The sequence below is a fragment of the Cyanistes caeruleus genome, chromosome 16, assembly GCF_971803275.1.
Source record: "Cyanistes caeruleus chromosome 16, bCyaCae1.hap1.1, whole genome shotgun sequence".
Taxonomy (NCBI): Eukaryota; Metazoa; Chordata; class Aves; order Passeriformes; family Paridae; genus Cyanistes; species Cyanistes caeruleus.
Window position 1 is genome coordinate 8,651,259 of NC_141716.1, and position 19,753 is coordinate 8,671,011.

Below are 19,753 nucleotides of genomic sequence, written 5' to 3' on the forward strand. Positions count from 1 at the left end.
TTCTCCCAGCCCCACTCATTGCCCCTGACCCGGATCCCTGCGACACCCCAGCATCCCCATCCTCTGCCCAGCACAGCCCTGCAGTCTCTCATCCCCACGCAGGGTACCCCGAATTCCCTTTGGAATATCCCTCCTGCCCAGCCCCTTCATGCCCCGGGCTCAGTGCGGGGAGGCAGGGGAGGGGCTCCGAAGGGTGCGGGGGGCTCGGATTTTGGGGATTGCGGGGGTCTGACTGCAGGGCCAAGAACGGGCGGTGCCGGCCGCCCACTGGCGGCAGGTCCGGCACCGTGCATCCTCCCCGGCCCCATCCCGGTGTTCCCGAGACCTGGAACATAACACATCTTGCTCACAAACGAGCCTCAGGGATGGAGAAATTGTCAGCAAAAACCGTGCTTTAATTCCTGTGTATAAAACCATTAATCTCTTACATGCTAGGAGACACAAATGATGAAAAATTAAAAGCTATCCAAGGAAGGATGTATTCCCTGCCTGGGAACCGTGATTTTCCAAGGACCCAAAGGACACGCTGGTGGCGTGTTCCCAGATCTAAGGCACTGCAGGAAGACTGTCACTGACCAGAGGTCACCACTTAAAGGCCCTAGAGAAGAAGTGTCCTGATGGTCCAGGCTGCTCCTGTGCTGGTGGAACTCCTCACACACGACGCTGCGGGCAGGTCGCTGGTTTCACGTGCTGCTGGCATGCTCCACTCTCTGGTACTGTGCGTGTGTGCAGCTCGCTCCTCTTCCTCGTCTCTGCTTGAACACATTTCCTTCCCACACCCTGCAGGGCAGTGATGAAGGTCAGGAGGGCAGTGATGAAGGTCAGGAGGGCAGTGATGAAGGTCAGGAGTGGCAGCTGCAGCACCAGGGAGTCAGGCAGGGGCTCACAGCAGTCACCCCTCCTGCCCCCCAAGGGGTGTGTGCCCCCTCCCCTGGCATCAGCCTGAGGCAGTACAATCATTCCTGCTCCAGCAGTGCCTGCCCTGCCATCTCCATCACACTGAGGATGGCAAAACTATATTTTGATCTTCCTTAGACCATTACAAGCTTTGTGTGAAAATTACCAGGTGGGAGCTCATGCTCCAGGAGATATCTCTGCCTCGGAGGAGAAGGATCAGCCTGGGAATATTCTAAGGTGAAAAGACAGGACTGTCATCCCCTCCTGCCTCTTCCCAGTCCTGACCTTCCTGTGCCATGTTGTGGTCCTGGTCTCCTGTCCTTGACCACAAGCCCTAGTTTTTAGCCAATTTTCTGGAGTGTGACTGCTGCCCTCCAGCAGCACAGCAGTGACCTGCTGATGAAGGTGCAGCAGCTCTCCCACTCTGTCCCATAGCTCTGCCACAAACTTGACATTTTCTATTTTTGCAATAGCATTGACCAGACTTCACATCAGCCCAAACTTCACATCAGCCCAGTGCCACAGACCTGGGGGGCTGGCAGTGGGAAGCCCCCAGCGCTCCTGCTGGGACAACAGCACACCTACCGTTTCCTGCAGAACTGCTGGTCTATCTCCTCCAGGGACTGTCCTTTTGTTTCCGGCACAAAAAGGTAAATGAATACAACAGCCATCACTCCCATCAGTCCATAGAGAAGAAACATCCAAGAGAACCCAATGGCATCTGCAGAGATTTAAATGTGTGAATGTAAGGGATGGGTGTGAACCACCCCCTGTAGGGGTACAAAGGAAACTGGTTGCTCTGAGGGGGTCATTGGTGCCTGACAGGGGCACCTTCCAGAGGGCTGGGAAACTTCTTATCTGCAAGGCCTGGACTAGGAATTGGCAAAGAGAAAGGCTGCTGCATGCCAGGCTTTGGCAGCTCCGGGGGAAGAAGGCAGGGGCGGTGCAGGGCCAGCAGTGCCTGCTGAGAAGGCGGTGAAGCTGCCGGGATGGAAGCTGCAGTCTCTCTCTGTTTCCCGATACTGTGGTGCTACAGTGCAGCCCAGTGGGCAATGGGTGATTTTTATAAACGAGTGACAGAGAGGCTCTGACCAGAGCTGCTGGTGCCTGGCTTTCCTGATCTCAGGGGCAACGGGGTCACATCTATTCCAGCCTCAAGTCCTCCGGGTTCAGAATGCCACTTAATCTCCAAATGGCTCGTGGTGGCCACCTTCCCTAACCATCTGTGGGAGGTGGAGGGAGGGGAAGGGGCTACTTACCAATAAGGTCCAGGAAGGAGAGGCTGATCAGTAAATTAGCAGCCCAGTTAAAGCTGTTACAGAAAGCAAAGGCTCTTCCTCTTATCCCAGCAGGGTAAATCTCACTCAGGACCAGCCAGGTCACTGCACAGATTAGAGAGATCACAAAGACAGTGTGGAGTTAAGCAATTTGTTTGGGAAATGGGCAAGGGAGATTTCAGCAGGGGGGTTAAACTCTGGCTTCACCCAGCACCTGCTGCTGGTGGTGTCAAACATTCATCGATCTCAGAGACAGATCACAGCAGAACACTTCAAACCTCCTGTGTTCAACGCTTCATGGAGGAATGAAATAGCAATAAACAGGCCCGGGGAGGAAAGAAGAAAGCAGGGTAGCTGGTCATTCCATTCACAGGATATGAAGAGATCTGACAGGCCTGCTGTCGGGTCATGCTCTTTGTAAAGAAATGAGAAAAGGGTGGAATTAGGGAGACAACATTGCATTTGGGCTAAAATCAGAGTTAAAGCAATATATATCTTTAAGTCTCTCTTATCCTGGGGTTATTTTGTTTGAAATAAATTGCAGGGTGGCTGTCAAACCCATGCGACTTGCCCACTTAACATTCTTTTCTTGAGTTAAACGCTGTTTTTTGCCATCAAGGCATTTAAATGCCAGAACACTGTAGAACTCATATGGAAACAAGAACTAATCTTTAATCTCATCTGATGAAAAATAAGTAATAATAAATAGAATAAAAAATACCCCAATTGATATTGATATTGAGAAACTTCAAAAGAGGTTCAACTTGCAGTTCTTCACTGACTTTGATAATCACACAGCAGAAGCCCCTCAGTCCCTTTGTCCTCAGCCCTGTATTTTCCTCCTCACCCTAGTGAAAGGAAGGTTTTGTAGGGCTTGTAGGATGCTCTTATTTTCCACTGAACTTCAGAGAAAAAAAAAGCTTTACAAGAGTAGTGAATAGCATGGAAGAGAAAGTTACTCTAGTGCTGTAGCTGACAGAGCTGCAGTGGTAGAAAATGATTCAGGGGGCAGGAGGGGACATATTTCCAGTTCCCAGACACTCAGCTGCTCAGCACAGCAGATACATAAGGAATGGTTCAAGCAGACAGCTTGCAGATCAGCCCTAGTTTTATTCTCTGGGTTAGTACAAGGATTAACACCGCACTTACTTGGCCCAAATCCAATTGAGAAGGCACTCACAAAAGCCATCATGCTCAGCAGTGTAATCCAATTTAAGACCGTATGTTGTGCCCAGGGATCAGGACCGAGAGGAGGGCCTGTGCTTTCCAGCGTTCCTTTCTTGGACTGACCCACCAAGTCCCTTTTCTGAGCGAGGGAAGAATTAGGAACAACCTCTTTGCTTTGAGTGCTGGCTAAAACGTTTGTAAGGCTCCTTGTGGCAGCAAAACCGGGGCCTGCCTGACTTTTGACAGCACCTGCCGCTGGTGGGACGGGTGACACCGCAGACTGGGGGAGCACAGGTGCCAGGGGGTGCTGGCTGAGGCTGTGGGATGCATTTGGGCTTGTGGCAGCTTTGCAGTCCCTGGCCATGGCCAGCGGAGCCATGCGGCTGGTGAGGCCGATGGTGGTGACGGAGAAGGCCATCACCACACAGCCAGCCATGAGCAGCACTCTCCTGCCTGCCTTGTCTGCCAAGGCCATGGCCACCAGCGTGGCCACCACCTTTATTGCTCCCAGCCCGACTGAGGCCAGGATCGCTGAGGAGTTGCTCTGGAACCCCACCGAATGGAAGATTTTGGAGGCATAGCCCAGCACATTGGGCTGCCCAGTGAACTGCTGGAAGAGCACCAGTCCCAGGCCCACCAGAGTCCGCCTTCTCATGTTGTCTCTGGTCCTGAAAAGATCAAGAAAGGAGTAATGCCTCTCCTGACAGGGCTCTCGCTTGGCTGCTGCTCTGCCCTCGGTGTCCTGCAATGGGATGAGGCCCTTCTGGCAGTCTGAGTCCCATGAGCTTAATTTAACAGGGTTCACTGGGAGAAAGAGGATGCTGAGGAACTGCATGGCTGTTGGGGCAATGGCCAGTCCAAACATGTACCTCCACCCCTCATCCACATCCGCAAAGATGTAATTCAGTGCGTAGGACAGCAGGATGCCCACGGTGATTCCCGCCTCGTAGAGAGACACCAGCAGCCCTCGCTGGTGAGCAGCCACCATCTCTGAGACATAGATGCAGCAGGCCATGGATGAGACAGAGATGGCAAAGCCCACGGTCATGCGCCCGATGACCAGCATGGTGAATGACCTCGCCAGAGTGAGGATGAGGCTGCCCACCAAGAGGACCAAGTTGCTGACCAGGATTGCTCTCCTCCGGCCGTGGCGGTCGATGAGGATCCCCCCAGCCAGGGAGGCGAGGAGCGCTCCGATAAGGACGGCGCTCACCAGAACTTCTTGCTTGAAGCAGCTGAGCTGGAAATCTGTCTGCAGCTGCAGCAGTGCTCCAGAGATTATCCCCAGCTCATATCCAAATATCAGCCCGCCCAGGAGAGACACTGTTGCAGACAAGAGGAGGACGAGCAGCGCCCGACCTGGAAGACAAGAAAGCAGAGCTAGGTTCAGTTTTCTGATGCTGTGAGACAAGCTATCAGCATGCACAGGCTGGAAAAAGCTCTCCCAGGACACCAAAGCTACACTTTGTAGCTTTCCATCTACAAATTCATGGTGTGGAATTCGCCCATAGGTCACTAGGTCACATGTATAGAGGCACTTGCAGACAGTCACACAACCACCAGACTACCACTAACTACAGGAGTACTCATTTGGGGTGCAGAACTTTGAAATCAGGACTTTTTAACCGAGTTAAGGCTTGTTTTTAAGTGCAGGACAGTGATTTGTAGTTCCTGGAGTTGTACAGTGGGATCCTCTGTGGTATCTCTTGATTGTAATTACAAAATTTGTTCTGAGCAGGAAATGTAGCTTCTGCTTTCTGGTTCTGAACTGTTCTGCATTATCATTTTCACATTTCAGTGCATGCTCTCCCTGCAGGTTTTCCGATCTCACTTTCTATCTTGCCATTAAAAGCCCCGCTCACAAAAGTTTATTTTTCCTTCATTTTCTCCTTTAGTTAATCTTGTACTCTCAGCATGACTTTGTGGGCTGGCCCTGATTTCTTCACCTCTCCTGCAGCCCATAGCTCCCAGGATCTCCAAGTCAATCGCAGCCTCCTCAGGCTGGTCCAGGACCACAGAACAAATTTCATGGTGAGCTGAAGCTGTTGTCACTGTCAAATACAAGAAGCGACTCTTTGACCTTGCCCTTCCCACAGCACTGAGTGTGCCAGCTTCCTAAGGACGTGAGCTTAGCTAAAATAAGACAAAAACAGCACCAAAAGCAACTCAAACCAACTTGCCCCAAAGAACCCCACAAAACCAAGGTGCTGGCTGCACAAGCTTCTCACCACGGGGAGGGGACGAAAGGGTGACCACGTGTGAGCCATGAGCAGGGTTACACCAGCAGGGATTGCACTGGGGCAAGAGCCAGCACTGACGTGGGGACCTCTGGGAACAGAAGTGACAGTGACCTCCCCTCCAGGTACACTTTTGAAGCATAGGTAAAGTGCACTAGTTTTGGTGTTTGTGCTGTTCTGCAGCATGTAATACTACCTGCATTCTTCTGTTTAATTAGAAATACTCACAAGTTTGGTAGACTGTACATGGAAAAAATGTGGGCACAACCACCAGACTGGAAACTTTTCTCACCCTGCTGAAGGACTTTTTTCCTGTCACAAGCTGTGTTGAATGGGAAGTCTCTCTGCTTGGCCTTTAATTACAGCTATCAATAAAAGGAATTTCTCACTGATGGCTGTTAGTAAATACAATTGTTTTTATTTATTCTGCAACCTTCTGTGTTTCATTTGTTACTTATGCCATCCCAGCTATCCCAGTCCCTCGCACCATGCTCTGTGTGACCATCTGTGCTGCTGTTAACACTCCTTGTACATGTTATGCAGATAATTAAAAAAAAATCTGCTGCCAACATAAGGCATAAGTGGCCATCCCATTAGCTTCAAACCACAAATTCTCTTGGACACAGACAACTGCACTATAAATACCATGGTTGATTTCAGCAGGTTTTGCTGCATTTCTTGTTAACCTGATAAGCAGTCATGGCTTATGAACTTTGATTGAAATCCAATTTGTGTATCGTCTATTCTGATGTATCTGGGGAATTTGTGAATTCTTGAGATCTGCACATGAGGACGGAAGGTTTGGTGGAGCAAAGAGCTGCGCCAGGCGATTCCCTGCCTACAGCAAAGCGGGGGCCGTGCTCCAGGACAGGGCAGCGAGCCCGGACTCTGCTCACACCAAGGCCGAGGCCGCTCCGCTCCTCCAGCGATTCCCACTCCAGAGCAAACCCAGCTCCCTGCACTCCCCCGAACCCCCGCTCCCCTCCCCGGGGACAGCCCCGGCCCCGAGCCGCAGGAAATTCCTCGGCTCTTATGTTCGCTGTACGCGCTGCTGGGACCGCTAAAAAAGGAACAGAAAGAAAGGAAGGGGCGGGGGATGCACCCCCAGCCTTTAGGAAAAGTTCCAATCTTTCTTTTATTTTTTTTTTTTCTTTTTCTTTTGAAAACTTCTCCCCGGGGCAGGACGTGCCCGTGCCCCGCGGGCAGGGCGCTCGCAGCCCCCCGCTCCCCCCGGGCACTCACTCACTCACCCATGGTGGGGCTGAGCCCGGCGGGCGCGGAGCGGAGCGGAGCGGGCGGAGCGGGGCGGAGCGGGGCCGCGCCACGTCGCTGCTGCCCTGCCCCCGGCCGGCTAGCCTGGGGCTTTGCTGCCCTGCCCCCGGCCGGCTAGCCTGGGGCTTTGCTGCCCTGCCCCCGGCCGGCTAGCCTGGGGCTTGTAGTCGCCCTGCCCCCGGCCGGCTAGCCTGGGGCTCTGCTGCCCTGCCCCCGGCCGGCTAGCCTGGGGCTCTGCTGCCCTGCCCCCGGCCGGCTAGCCTGGGGCTTTGCTGCCCTGCCCCCGGCCGGCTAGCCTGGGGCTCTGCTGCCCTGCCCCCGGCCGGCTAGCCTGGGGCTTGTAGTCGCCCTGCCCGCCCCTCTCGGGGGCGGGGGTCCCGGGCGAGGGGAGCTGCGGCGCCCCGGCAGCGATGCATCCCCCGGGGGATGGGGGAGCCCATGGGTGAGAACCGGGAGCCGGCGGCTGCGGGGTGGCCGGGGACACGATACGGAGCTACGAGTTGGTCCAGAAACGAGGATGCGGGTCTGGTGGATGGAATGTCAGCTCTGTCCGCAGTCTGTGTCACTTGAGGAACACAAATCTCACTGCCTGCAGAGCTGCTCTTGAGCAGAGCTTCACCTCTCTAGACGAGAAAGCCTCCAGAAAGCCCACAAGAGCTTGACAGTTTGTTAATGTTTTTAGGTAGCTCGGCTGGACAGCCACAGAAACCTGCTAAGAAAGGGGTGGCCACTTGAAAGCTGAAAACAAAGAGAGCAGCAGGGGAAGCTTAGGTTGGATATCAGGAAAAGGGTTTTCACACAGAGTAGTGGGCACTGAACAGGCTCCCCAGGGATCACAGGACTAAGCATGACAGTTCAAAAAGTGTTTGGACAATGCTCTCAGGCACCCGATGGGGTTGTTGGGGAGTCCTGTGCAGGGCCAGGAGTGGGACTCAGTTATCCTAGTGGCCCCTTTCCATTTCAGTATATTGTTTGAGCCTATGATTCTGTGTTTCTGTGTCTGAATTTGCCCTTTTTCATGGCTGTGGGACAGAAAGAATCAGTCTCTCAAGCTTGTCTCCTTCCTCTGACACAGTGTTCCATCAGACAAAATACTCAGTATACAGCTTCCTTTGCAATTAACATTTATTTTATTTTTTTTTCCTGCTGAGTGGAACAGGAACCTTCCTGCTGTCCTGCATAAAAGACACTGGGGACTTGCACTTGGATACAAGATTATTTTCTGAGGCTAATTTCACGTGTCCCAAAGTCTAGTTTGTTAGACAAAGATTTTTCAAAGCATGATACGCCTCAAAGTGCTTCCAAACGTCTTTAACACGATATGCAGACGTTGGCCCTTGGTGCTGTTTGTGTGAATGGCAGCTGCTGGGCAGGTTGAGCTGTGCTGAAGTACACGAGATGTTCAGGAGTTTGATGTGATGGAGCAAAGGGAGCTGTGAGGAAGCGAGGTGGTGTCACAGGTGGGAAGACATGCACAGCCTGCCCAGAGCCTTGCAGCAGACACTGCCACTGAAGGGTAAGTGCAGATGATCACAAACCTGCTTTGTGAGCTGGCATGTGACTGCAGGTAATATTTCATTAAAAATCTATATTGAATTTTAATATTTAGTATGTCGTAACTACACAAGCTCCAGAACAGCACTCTGTGGAGCCTGTGCTGGTAAAGCTTCTTGCCCCAGTAGAGAATTGAGCTGGGGAAGGTCTGCATCAGTGACCATTGTGCCTCTGACACAGGCAAAATATAACAGGTTGGGTGAAGAGTAAAGAACATGTAAGTATGTGATTTTTTTTTTAAACAGCCTTTTCAGTCATCCCCCATGTTAACTTACTTACTAGGAAATTTAAGAGAAGTGTTTAAAAATGGTTATTTTTCCAAGTATGGGGGTACAGTTCATGTCTCTGCTCTGTAGAGCAATGGTACCAACTCATTCCAACTCATAGTTTTGGGATGCTCGAGATGGGCCATATTGGATCATGTATATCCTCTCAGCTTTAGTCTGTTGGATATCTGGCTGCAACATGAGCAGCAGTTGAGCAAATGTTTTGGTTTTGTTTCTTCTCAAAGTCATAGAGAATATGAAAAGTGTGTCAAATCACGTACCTGGTTTACAGAGTAAATAAAAGCTTTCCATTCATATGCTGTAATTTCAGTGGGAATACGGGATGTGAAAACACCTTTTCTAAAACCTTGTATCTGATACAGCCTGACAGCTGCAACTGGGATCACACACTTGGTGAAGAATAGCTTCAAACACCAGCCAACAGAAACCCATGGTGTTCATGGGAAGAGCTTTTCAATAGCATTTGCATTTCATATCAGATCAGTTTAAAGAGCTCTGAAATCACAACCAGCTCTTGTCATATGCAGACAGAGAAATTACTTCAATTTTCTCTCTTCCCCAACACCCACATGAGACCAGTTCATGGCAGACAGCAAAGACCACATCTCTGTGTCTAGGCTAATGTTCCACACTTGGGGAGCACAGGGGGATGCAGGGGATGCAGTGTCATCTTGGCCATGACCTCTGGCCCCCAGAGCTCAAGCCAAGGCATTTTGGCTGAGCTGTGTTAGGAAGTGGAGATGTCTCCCATGCATTTTACCCCACCACACCAGGCAGAGAGCCAGAGAGAACCTAGAGTCCTCATCAGCCTCAGGGCAAACTCACTCTTGGCTACATGAGCTCCAATTTGCCTGAACAATTCCTTCCTTCTGAAATTATTTCAGTGTGAGAAGGAAGAAATCATATTTTTCTCTATGGTCACTCAGCATTTATTTTTCTGCCATCTGAACATTTTTTGGAGGCTTCTTGGTCTCTGGCAGGGCAAGAAATATTATTAGCACTGACAATAAGAAGGTGAGGTCTTGGGGAGGACAGGAAGAGCTTTATGGTGTGTTTACCAAAGGCGGCCAAAAAGATGATGTCAGTCTGTACAGAAATGCAGCTGTTACATCGACACTGGAGGCTGTGGGTTATTGTCCTCTGGAAAAAAGGATGAAAACCTGCCATGATGTACAGCAGGGATAATTTGGGGTGGGGGGGGGTGGGGGGAAAATCTTTCTTTGGGGTCCTTAAAATACAGGTTTCCTATCCCAGCTTTTGTAGGCAGGGGGTATGCTGAAAGCAGCACCTTTGTCCCTAAGCTTCACATGAGAAGGTCTGGGGGGTTTGGATGCACCAATGCTTCATGCCTGCAGGCACGTTCCTGACCTTGCTCCCTCCTGGGATGCCTTCCTCCTCCTCTCCAGTCCGTGTGTCTTGGCAGTGCGGTTTCCCCATCCGATCCTTATCTCTCTCCTGGCTGCCGGGCTTGCGGGGCGCGTTCCTGCCCGGCTGCCAAGCAGCACATCCCCAGGGCTGAGCCGCAGGAATGTGCTCCTGGAGAGCTCTGCCCTGGGAATGGCAGCCTGTGTTTGGTAACACAACCCGCCTGTGATTACTGGAAATGTTACCCTCTACCTCTGAGCTGGAGCAGCTGAAAGAGGCTTTAAAAACACAAAATGAAATACAAATACAAGAGCAGAAAGAAGTCCATCCTGGAAAAAGGAAGGCATGGTGTTCAGGAATCCTCATCACACCCTCAAGCATATTCTATTTTGACTGACCCTTAGGAAGGGACTTGGGGGACCAAAGTGACCAAACTCAATTCAGTTATTGCTGAAGTGATGGTCCCTGAGCAGGCAGAAGTGTCACAGCTGGCAGGGATGGAGCCAGCTCACCAGGAACCTGCATTTATTGCACAGTCATTCATATCCCAGAGAGATTTCCCCTCCTCATGCCAGGCTACAATTGTCCTAAAGCAGGGGGGTTCCCTGACAATGCTGGTCAGCAGTGTTGGTCCCAGCAGGAATCTTGTTTCCTTGCACATTTTAGGGATGCCCCCAGCATGAAACTCTGCAACAACTCAAGTTCATCCCTTTTCCCATCTGTCCAGCTCTGAGGATGGCAGCCTCCATCCCTAAATAAGCTGGGCAGTGATGGGAGATCTTCCAGGGCTGCATCCTGCCTGATGCCAAGGGATCTGTAGGGCAACAGGGACGAGCTCATGAGACCTGCCTTGGTTCCCATTAGCTTGGTTTGCTGTGCTGCAGTTTTTAACTTCATTACATTGTTTGTGAGAGTTTGTAAATGCTTGTCACCAGGAGCACAAAGTTACATAATGAAACCGTTTACCAGTCTGTGGCTTCAGAGCAGTTCTCTGGGGTGAGTCAATATTCCAATAAAAATACTGGGTGATACCATAAATATTGTAAATGGCTCTAGTTAGTTTCCAAGGGCTATGTCAACTGTTTATTGCATTAAAAGAGAAAAGAATGAGTGAAATCACAGGGAAGATAAAATTTAAATAAATAAAATAGATGGGAAAATAAAGCAAAAATATTTTCTTTCATATTTTGAAAGCTCTGGAGGAGGTTTTTGGCCAGCATGAGAGAAAACCATCATGTTTGCCAGAATAATGAACCGCAGGCTATGTGTGTGCACTTGCTTATAGGTTGTATATGTGTGCCTGTGGGGGTATCTGCGCACGGATCCTCTGATAAAATCTGTTCACAACACGAGAAAAACCTTTTGCTTTATTGGAGTGAGACATTTGCAAATTCCAGCTACAGAGACCAGGAATTTACCCCATTCCCAGGGCAAGCTGCTGGGCTCCTGCTGCAGGAGGGTGCCACAGGTAGGCAGAATTGCAGGATGGATTATCCGTATCATTGAAAACTTGGGAAGGTTGTTTAAAAGTTGTCACTGAAGCAAGATAAATATTTGCCAGGCATGATCCCACCGTGAAATGACATGAAAGCTGTGTGGAATGTGGTAATAAAATATAAATGTTCTGAAAAGGAAACAAATGTTGTGGGTGAGAAAACAAAGACAAAATGGACTTGCGGCACCCGCAAAAGCAACAATTGAAAACATTTACATGGACGGGGCTGAATTCTCTTGTATTTTCTGAGGAACACAGTTGAAGCATGCACAGATCACCCAGTAAGGCAGTGGGTTTTCAGGGTGCCAGAAAAACCCAAATATTGCTCCAATGAGGTTTATGAGGATGATGAGGTTTATCCATCTCATAATAAGATGGCAATGTGGGACTTGGCTGCTCGAGGAAGGGGAACTCACGGCATGAGTGGCCCATGGCAGACCTGGGGTAGAAGCTTTTGTGGTGCCCAGCGTGGGGACCCGAGGTCACACCATGCCCTGCTGCAAGCTGCTGATCCCTGCACTTACGGGAAGATCCCTTCTCCTTCCCACCCAAAACTGGGCAGCTGCAGTGGGTCTGCACAGGCTCCAGCAGAGGCTCTTGGCACACGAAGGAGCAAGAGCCAGTGATGGACCATCCTGGTGGTGATGAGACAGAGTCCCCATGGTGATGCCGTGGCAGTGGTGTCCCGGGGATGATGCCCTGGAGGTGGGGCTTCCACGAGCTCCCACTTGGCACCCCCGGAAAACGCGCATCCAACATCTCCCTTGCAAGCCCTGGGATAGCTGCGGGTCTCGCTCCTGCACCGGCAAAACCAGGGGAGCACGGGGGGTTTGGAGGGAGCAGCCCCAGCAGCCCCAGCAGCAGAGCGGCACCGGGCGCGTTATAGCGAGGCCAGCGGAGCGCTACAGCCGGCCGGGACTTCGGCTCTTCGTGCCTTTCCGTCACGGTCCACCGAGCGTTGCCGAGGATGGCCGGAGAGTACCGAGTCTTGCCGAGCAGGCGCCGCCCGCATGCGCTGTGTGGGTCGCAGTGATGGCGGCGGCCCAGGCGGAGGCGGGCGGTGCGCGTTCGGTCATGGCCGGGGCCGCGGGCCCTGCGATGGGCGACGCGGGGCCTGTGGGCTCCGCCATGGGCGAGCTGGAGGCCGCGGGCCCCGCCGGGGACGGTCCCGAGAGCGGGGCGGGCGCCGGCACGGTGGCGGAGGAGCCGCCGGCGCCGCCGGCGCTGCCGGGGCTGCGGCTGGTGCAGCAGGGCGCCGAGGCGCACGTGTACCGCGGGCTCTTCCTCGGCAGGGCGGCCGTGGCGAAGCTCCGCGTCCCGAAGCGGTACCGCCACCCGGCGCTGGAGGAGCGGCTGAGCCGGCGGCGCATGGCCCAGGAGGCGCGGTCGCTGCTGCGGTGCCGGCGGGCAGGTGGGCACGGGGGCGGGCGGACCGGGCCGGGGCTGCCTGGCAGGACGGACGGACGGACGGACAGACAGATACACCCCGGGGCGGTGTGAGCCCCATCACCCCGGCTCTTCAGGTCGCTGAGAGATCTGGGGCGCTTGGCGCCTTCCTGCGCCATCCTGAAGGATGCGGGGGCTTCTTCTGAGCCCGGGGCGAGACGCTCTGCTCTTCCAGAGTGCCCCTGCAGCTGAGCTTGCCCTCGGTCTGTCCCAGAGCGTGTTTGATCGGCGAGGCTCGCCCCAGGAGGGGCTGCTTGGAGCTGCCAGCTCCTTGTAAGACCACAGATGGCTTGGAAGTGAATGTTAGCCGGGCCATTCCAAGGGGTGGATCACCAGTGACTGGGTGTGATTTCAACTGGCTTTTTTGCTTAAGGCTTTTATCAGTTGTGTTTTGTTCTTAAAATAAAGCTGGGAATCATGTAAATTAACTTCTGGCATTTGATTTGTTCTTTTTAATAGGGATTCCAGCTCCAGTGGTCTACTTTGTGGATTATGTCACCAACTCCATCTATCTTGAAGATATTGTAGACTCGATTACTGTTCAGGATCATATTTATTCTGTACAAAAGAGTGGAAACGACACCAGTGGCCTCCATAAGTTAGCAGAGAAGATGGGTGAGCTGTTAGCAAGGATGCACGATGAGGATATTATCCATGGGGATCTTACAACTGCCAATCTCCTCCTGCGGCCACCCATGGAGAAGCTGGACTTGGTGTTGATAGACTTTGGACTCAGTTTTATTTCAGGTCTTCCAGAGGATAAAGGAGTTGATTTGTATGTTCTGGAAAAAGCCTTCATCAGCACACATCCAGATACTGAAACAATGTTCCAAGCTCTGCTAAAGGCCTATGCAGCCACGTCTAAAAAATCTGGTCCTGTGATCAAAAAGTTGGATGAGGTTCGGCTAAGGGGAAGGAAGAGGTCCATGATTGGGTAGAAGGGAGTGGGTTTAGGGATGGAGAAATACTAGGTTTTGCAGATAGGGTTATTTATATTTCTGGTTGGTTTTATTTCACAGATCACTATTTTGATAACTGTGTCTTCAAATAAATAAACTTGAAAGAGTTTTAAGTGTCATAAAGTAACCGAACTAATTGTGAGATTGGGGCACAGCAAGACAGAAACAACTAGAGTTCACTTCTGTCCTAAATGTTAAATATTTCTAATACAAAGTAGTTTACAGTGTTATTCTACCCATCTTTGTGTGGTTAGAATCATTCAGAGCAATCTTTCTTGGCCTGTAGCCCATAAATTTGTGGGAGGTTCTTCAGAGACTACAAAACAGCATCTCCAAAAGGTAACTGAGAAGAACAAGTATGTTGCTTTTCTCAGAAGATTTTACAACAGGGTTTGAAACAAAGGGTTTCAATCTATTATAAATGACTTAACACATCCTGAAAATTTTCAGAACTGAATTCTGGAACATGGGCAATGCTGAAATACCGCACTAAACATAAACCATTCTTTTTTTCATCCACTAGTAAATTTTGGGTTTTTTACTCTCAGTCAATAGTACAGTCTTAAGAAAATATAAAATTTGTAAATCCAGAATAGTTTTCTACTGAGAAACTTCCACTTTAAGCAAGAAGTTTGCTGTAAATTTCATTTTTTGGAGCTTTATGAGGGGGACTACTGGTATTGCCATTGCCTGGCCAGGTAGGTGGTTGGCAGAAGTAGGCAGTGATACTCTTTTTCTTGTAATATTTTCTCTAGATTACTTCATTTTTCTGGCTTACTGTATCTAATAGAATGGAAGATGTGCCAGAGGAAAATCTTGCACACCCCACAGTGGGTGGGTTAGAAGATTATCAGCTTTGTGAGCAGGTTGGGATGTGAGTTGGGTGAATGCAGGAGCATCAGAGTCTTCGGGTAATGAAAGAGAGAAATGGTGAACTTCTTGCTGAGCGATGTGCTGTGCTGGGCAGCCTTTATCCATCGGGAAGATCCTCTGTTCTCTTGTGCAGTCCCTTGTGCTCTGAAACTGCTCATAAAAAAGAGGAGCGAAGTCCCTCACCTCTGCACGGCCACGGACGTGTCCCGTAGGGATCCTGGGGAGACACGGACAAATGGATCCGCTGCTGGAAGGCAGCTGTGAGCAGCCGCTCTGCCGGGCAGGGCAGGAGGGATGAGCGCTTTTCCTTCCCCGCTTCCAGCAGCGGGGACGGGACAGGAGGACCCCGCGCAGGCGGCGCCGAGAACCACAAGGCGCCTCCGCGGCTGCTGCCTGGCTCCGCGCGGTGGCGCCGGCGCAGCGCCGCCGCCCCTGGGCCCGGAGATGGCCGGTTCGCGTCCCGCAAGTGTCCTGGCGCGGCGGGCTGCCCGTGCCCGCCGCGCATTTCACCTCTTGCCAGAGGAGCCGTCCTGGGCGAGTGCCCGACCCCGGCGTGTGGGGCTCGGGTTCCACCGCCCAGCTACAGCTTTGGCCGCCGCGCCGGGCCCCTCGCTCTCTGCGGGAGCGGCACCCCTTGTCCTGCTGTTCTGTTTTCATCCTCGCTGGAGGAGCTGCTGCTGCTGCACCTTCTCCTCCCTGCCCGGATAGCAACACCCATCTCCCTGCCCGGATAGCAACACCCATCTCCCTGCCCGGATAGAAACACCCATCTCCCTGCCCGGATAGAAACACCCGTCTCCCTGCCCGGATAGAAACACCCATCTCCCTGCCCGGATAGCAACACCCATCTCCCTGCCCGGATAGAAACACCCATCTCCCTGCCCGGATAGAAACACCCATCTCCCTGCCCGGATAGAATCACCCATCTCCCTGCCCGGATAGCAACACCCATCTCCCTGCCCGGAGAGCGGCGGCGCTGCCCGAGCGCACACGGGCACTTGGTCGGTGCTGCCCGGGTGCGCTGCTGGAGCTGTGGGAGCAGGTGGGGGTGAGCTGAGGAGGGATCGGAGCCGCGAAGGCCGCACTGCGGCCCCGCTGAGGGCAGGCAGCAGCCCGACCCCCCCTTGCCCGCCGTCCCCCATCTGTACAAACAGCGCTCTCACCGTCTCCCGGTGATGCCAGGATTGAGTTCTGTTTGCAAAGCCCTTTGAAGAAGTCTGTTTCCAGCTACGGTGGTGTTTGTTAAAATGCGGCTCTCCCTGCGGGACAGCGGAGCAGAAACAAAGCTGATCCACGGGAGGGTTTCAGGGCCGGCGCGGTGCCCTGAGCCGGGGTCGGCAGCCCGTGGTCAGGCCAGTCCTCCCGGGGAGCTGCTGCAGAGACTGCCCTTCCAACAGGGGCTCCTGAACCGGCTCTGCTGAAATCAGCTCTGCCACCGAGCTTCAAAACAAAGCAGGACATTACTGGTCATGAAAAGCAAAATGTTTTGTTTTTTCACTGCGTGATAAACCCCTCCTTGTTATATAAGTGTCACTTTCTGCACATCTGTGTTAGGGCTTGTTGATATTTCCTCTTGATCAGCCTGGTGTGTCGTATGGATTGTTGTAGGGAATGCTGAACTGTTGCTGTTTGAAGGTGGAAAAATCTCAGCAGGGGCATGTCCAGCAAAAAGGGCACTGGACCTGCAAAGTGTCCACCCCACACTTCTTGCAGCCTCAGCTGTTTCAGTCCATCAGGATCTGGACTCAATGATCCTTGGGCATCCCTTCCACTCACTCCATGATTCTGGGATGAGTTGTGTCTGCAGCAGCAGCTCCTTGGATGAAAAGCACTGGTTCCCAGGGCAGGTGGAGGTTCCAGTTTTTGTTGGCTGGCAATAGCTTGACATGCTGCTGTGTCAGCTTTCTGTGCACCTCTGTGGTCATAAGCAACGCTGAATTACTATTATTATTGTTATTAAAATAATTTACCCTTGCATTGTTAACACTCAGGCGTTATGTCCAGTGCATGTGCATTCTTGAAAGGTAAATAGGACTCCTGTGGTTTATCTGCTGCAAATCCAGTTTTGAGCCAGCAATATTCTTCCAGAGTTTGGCCTGACTTTGTAAAACGTCCTTATAACCCACACGGACAGAAGTGGTGATGTCCTGCCCTGTCCTACCCAGAGGGGCTGGTCCCCCAAAGGCTGTGTTGTCCTTCAGCCCCTCCAAAACCTTCTTGCTTGCCTGTAGGGGGGACCCCGAGATTGTGGGATGCCACAAGTGGTGGCTGGTGGTGCATGAAGCCACTGGGGGTCTCTCTGCCACCATCACCAGCACCAGGACAATCTGTGTGTTCAGGGAAAACCTTGGAGCACAATGTATTTACAGCTGTGTGCTGGATGTACAGTTGATCACTCTGGGTCTTTCTACTGCTTGAATTTTTTTGCTTTTAAGAATGAATTGTTGTCTCAGAATATCAGCTCCAGGCCTGCTGAAAACAGCTTCATTTCCAAGAGGCTTTCCAGCACCTGCTTGATCTTGGTCTATACCTGGGTATCACTCAAAAATGCCATGAATACAAGGAGGTGCAGATAAGATGTGGAAAGAGGAATGAAAGGATAGAGGGAAAGACAAATGAAATGGAAATAGAGGCATTTTATTAGCAGAAAGTGCAGTGTACTATTTCTGAAGGAACTGCAGATTATTGATGCAGTTGTCTTTTCTGTTTATTTTGGTATCTGACATCATCAGTGATTTCTGTGGTGGGAGTGGGGAGCTCCTGGCAACCAGCCTGACTTTAGCTCGGCAATAAGACCAAGTTCTGTTTTGCCCACTGATGCCATGAGGGCAGAACTGAACTAATGGAATTTTTTGAAATAAACGTGAGTTGGAGACCTAGATGAGCACTAAGAGGAAAGAAAAAGAAACATGAACAAAAACATACAAGCAAGGAGCAGGGACGGTGACACTGTTGAAAAATCTGGGAATGCTGTTTGATTGATTTTTGGGCAGTGGATGCTCTGTGATGGCAGTTACTGTGTGTATTTGTAAATACTGTACATACAAGATAGATGGTGTAGCTTTTTTCAGTGAACTTTTTTATTAAAAACTATAGATTTTTATAGTCTAGGACTTGATGTCTGCAAGAAATTGATATTTTCCAGTTTTCTGCAAGATGCAGAACAGATAACCTTTTGCAACTCTCTTCTCCCATCACTGCTGATAGAAAACCAAGTCAGTGCAATAAAAGCATAAAAGCTCATTTGTAACCCAGGGTTCACTCCATGAGGGTCACTACAGATAAATAAAGCTCCTCACTGCCCCAAGCACAAACTCTGTCCCACAGTGGTCCCTTTGGGCACTTCACAACACCTTTCTTTTGCCAATAAACTAAATTTACTTTCAGTAATGACCCCAATGATGGCCGTGGGGCACAGGGAAGGCACAGGCAGGGCAGCTGCTGCTGGCACTGGAAATGGGGCTGGTAGAGATGGAGTTTACAAGAAAACAAACGAATTAAACGTTAATTGCCAGCTGAAATCCAGGAAGGCCGAGAGAAGCAGCGTGTAGCCCCTGCACAATGGGCTCGGTTGGGAAGCTCTGAAGGCTGAGCCAGCATCTGCCCCGCTGAGCCGAGAGGGGCCGGGCAGGGTTGGGGAAGGGGCTGTGCAGGGATGTACTGCCCGGCCCCTCGCCCTCCACACTGCCAGAAGTGTGTGTCCTTGCAAGAGGAAGAACAAACTGTGCCCACTGTTATTGTTTTGAAGTTGTTTTTAACTTTCAAGGTTGATTTTGAGAGAACAAGTTTCGTAGAGCCTCTTAGGTCCAGCATGTGGCACACACTCAAACACAGGCTCCCAGTCTCTGGCTAATGGGTATTTTGGGCAAGCTGAACCTGTTTTAAGCAGTTGCATCGTTTTACTGGCCTGAATTTTGCCTTCAGGTCTTCACTGATCCCTCTGCCCCTTCTCTCCATCACACACCATAGAGTAATGAAGCAGCTTCTGCCACCGCAGCCCGCTGTAGTGACTTTGGGGCAGCACAGCAATCTCCTACTCATTTACTTTGGCCACGATAACTTTGTATTCATGTCGTTGAGCAGTTGAAGAAAAGCAAGATAAAAATCCTCCTAGATTTCTCTCGCTCGGCTCTGTGCTCTCCTCTGGGCCCCGAGGGAAGGTGCGTTTGCCAGCGGGGCCGGGCAGCCGCGGGGCCGGGCGCCAGGGGATGCCGGATCCTCGCCTTGCCAGCGGCCCCCGGCAGTGCCCGGCAAAAGCTTTTGTGTCCGTTCTGCTGGTTGAAAAGAGCCGCAGTGGTGATGCCGCCACCCTTTAGCCCCTGCTAAAGGCTGCGGGCATTAACTGGTTTGTTACTATTTGTGGAATATTGCATATATGCTGTTAAGGAGAAGGAGGGGAACGGAGGAGGCGGATCCAGAGCCGGAGCAGAGTCCCTTCAGAGGGGAGCACAGTCCTGTCTCTACTGCTGATTGTACCACCACACTCCAGTTTCTTGTTCCCTGTGTGCCAGTGATTCATGGTTTGTAAAAGGGGGATGAGGCTTTCTCACATCTGCTTTTCAATCCAATGCATTTGACTCCAACTTCCTTGGTGATCTAGGAGGTAATATCAAGGAGGAGTAACTCTCCAGAGAGCTGATTAATTGTGAAATGGAGAGTTTTCTCTGCTGAACGTGAGTTTTACACATCTATAATATGTGCCACTCAGAGGATGCTCGTGAACTGCTAAGGGTGTTACTTTGCCTTCCCATTTTTCTCCGCACCACTCAGCTTTCTTTAGGCTTCAATTGCAAGGATCTGAGCGGTGCAAAAATCTGTTCCCTTGGCTTTGATCTCTTGCTCATCTTGATGGTGGAGCAGCTCGGTTTCCTGCGGTGTTTGCCTCTCAGTGCTCTCAGAGGAGATCTGCAGCCTCCGCAGCACC

The 19,753-nt window shown here is 51.5% G+C and overlaps 2 protein-coding genes across 3 annotated transcripts; one reads left to right on the forward strand and one right to left on the reverse strand.

Moving 5' to 3' along the window:
- Window positions 1-374: 374 nt before the first annotated feature.
- Window positions 375-6,930, reverse strand: SLC2A10 (solute carrier family 2 member 10). Of its 2 annotated transcripts, none has more exons than XM_086852969.1 (5): window positions 6,829-6,930; window positions 3,324-4,700; window positions 2,157-2,279; window positions 1,483-1,618; window positions 375-780 (listed from the first exon to the last, which is right to left on the reverse strand). In XM_086852969.1, the coding sequence occupies exons 1-5, from the start codon at window positions 6,830-6,832 to the stop codon at window positions 684-686; spliced, it is 1,737 nt and encodes a 578-aa protein (XP_086709095.1). In that variant the 5' UTR covers window positions 6,833-6,930; the 3' UTR covers window positions 375-683. The 2 variants fall into 2 exon arrangements, with proteins under 2 accessions (XP_086709095.1, XP_086709096.1); XM_086852970.1 differs by having other exon boundaries at window positions 3,324-5,392; window positions 6,829-6,880.
- Window positions 6,931-12,580: 5,650 nt separating this feature from the next.
- On the forward strand, window positions 12,581-14,064 carry TP53RK (TP53 regulating kinase). The gene is made up of 2 exons (XM_086853161.1): window positions 12,581-12,962; window positions 13,457-14,064. Exons 1-2 carry the CDS (start codon window positions 12,584-12,586, stop codon window positions 13,933-13,935), a joined length of 858 nt encoding a protein of 285 aa, XP_086709287.1. The 5' UTR covers window positions 12,581-12,583; the 3' UTR covers window positions 13,936-14,064.
- The last annotated feature ends 5,689 nt before the right edge of the window (window positions 14,065-19,753 follow it).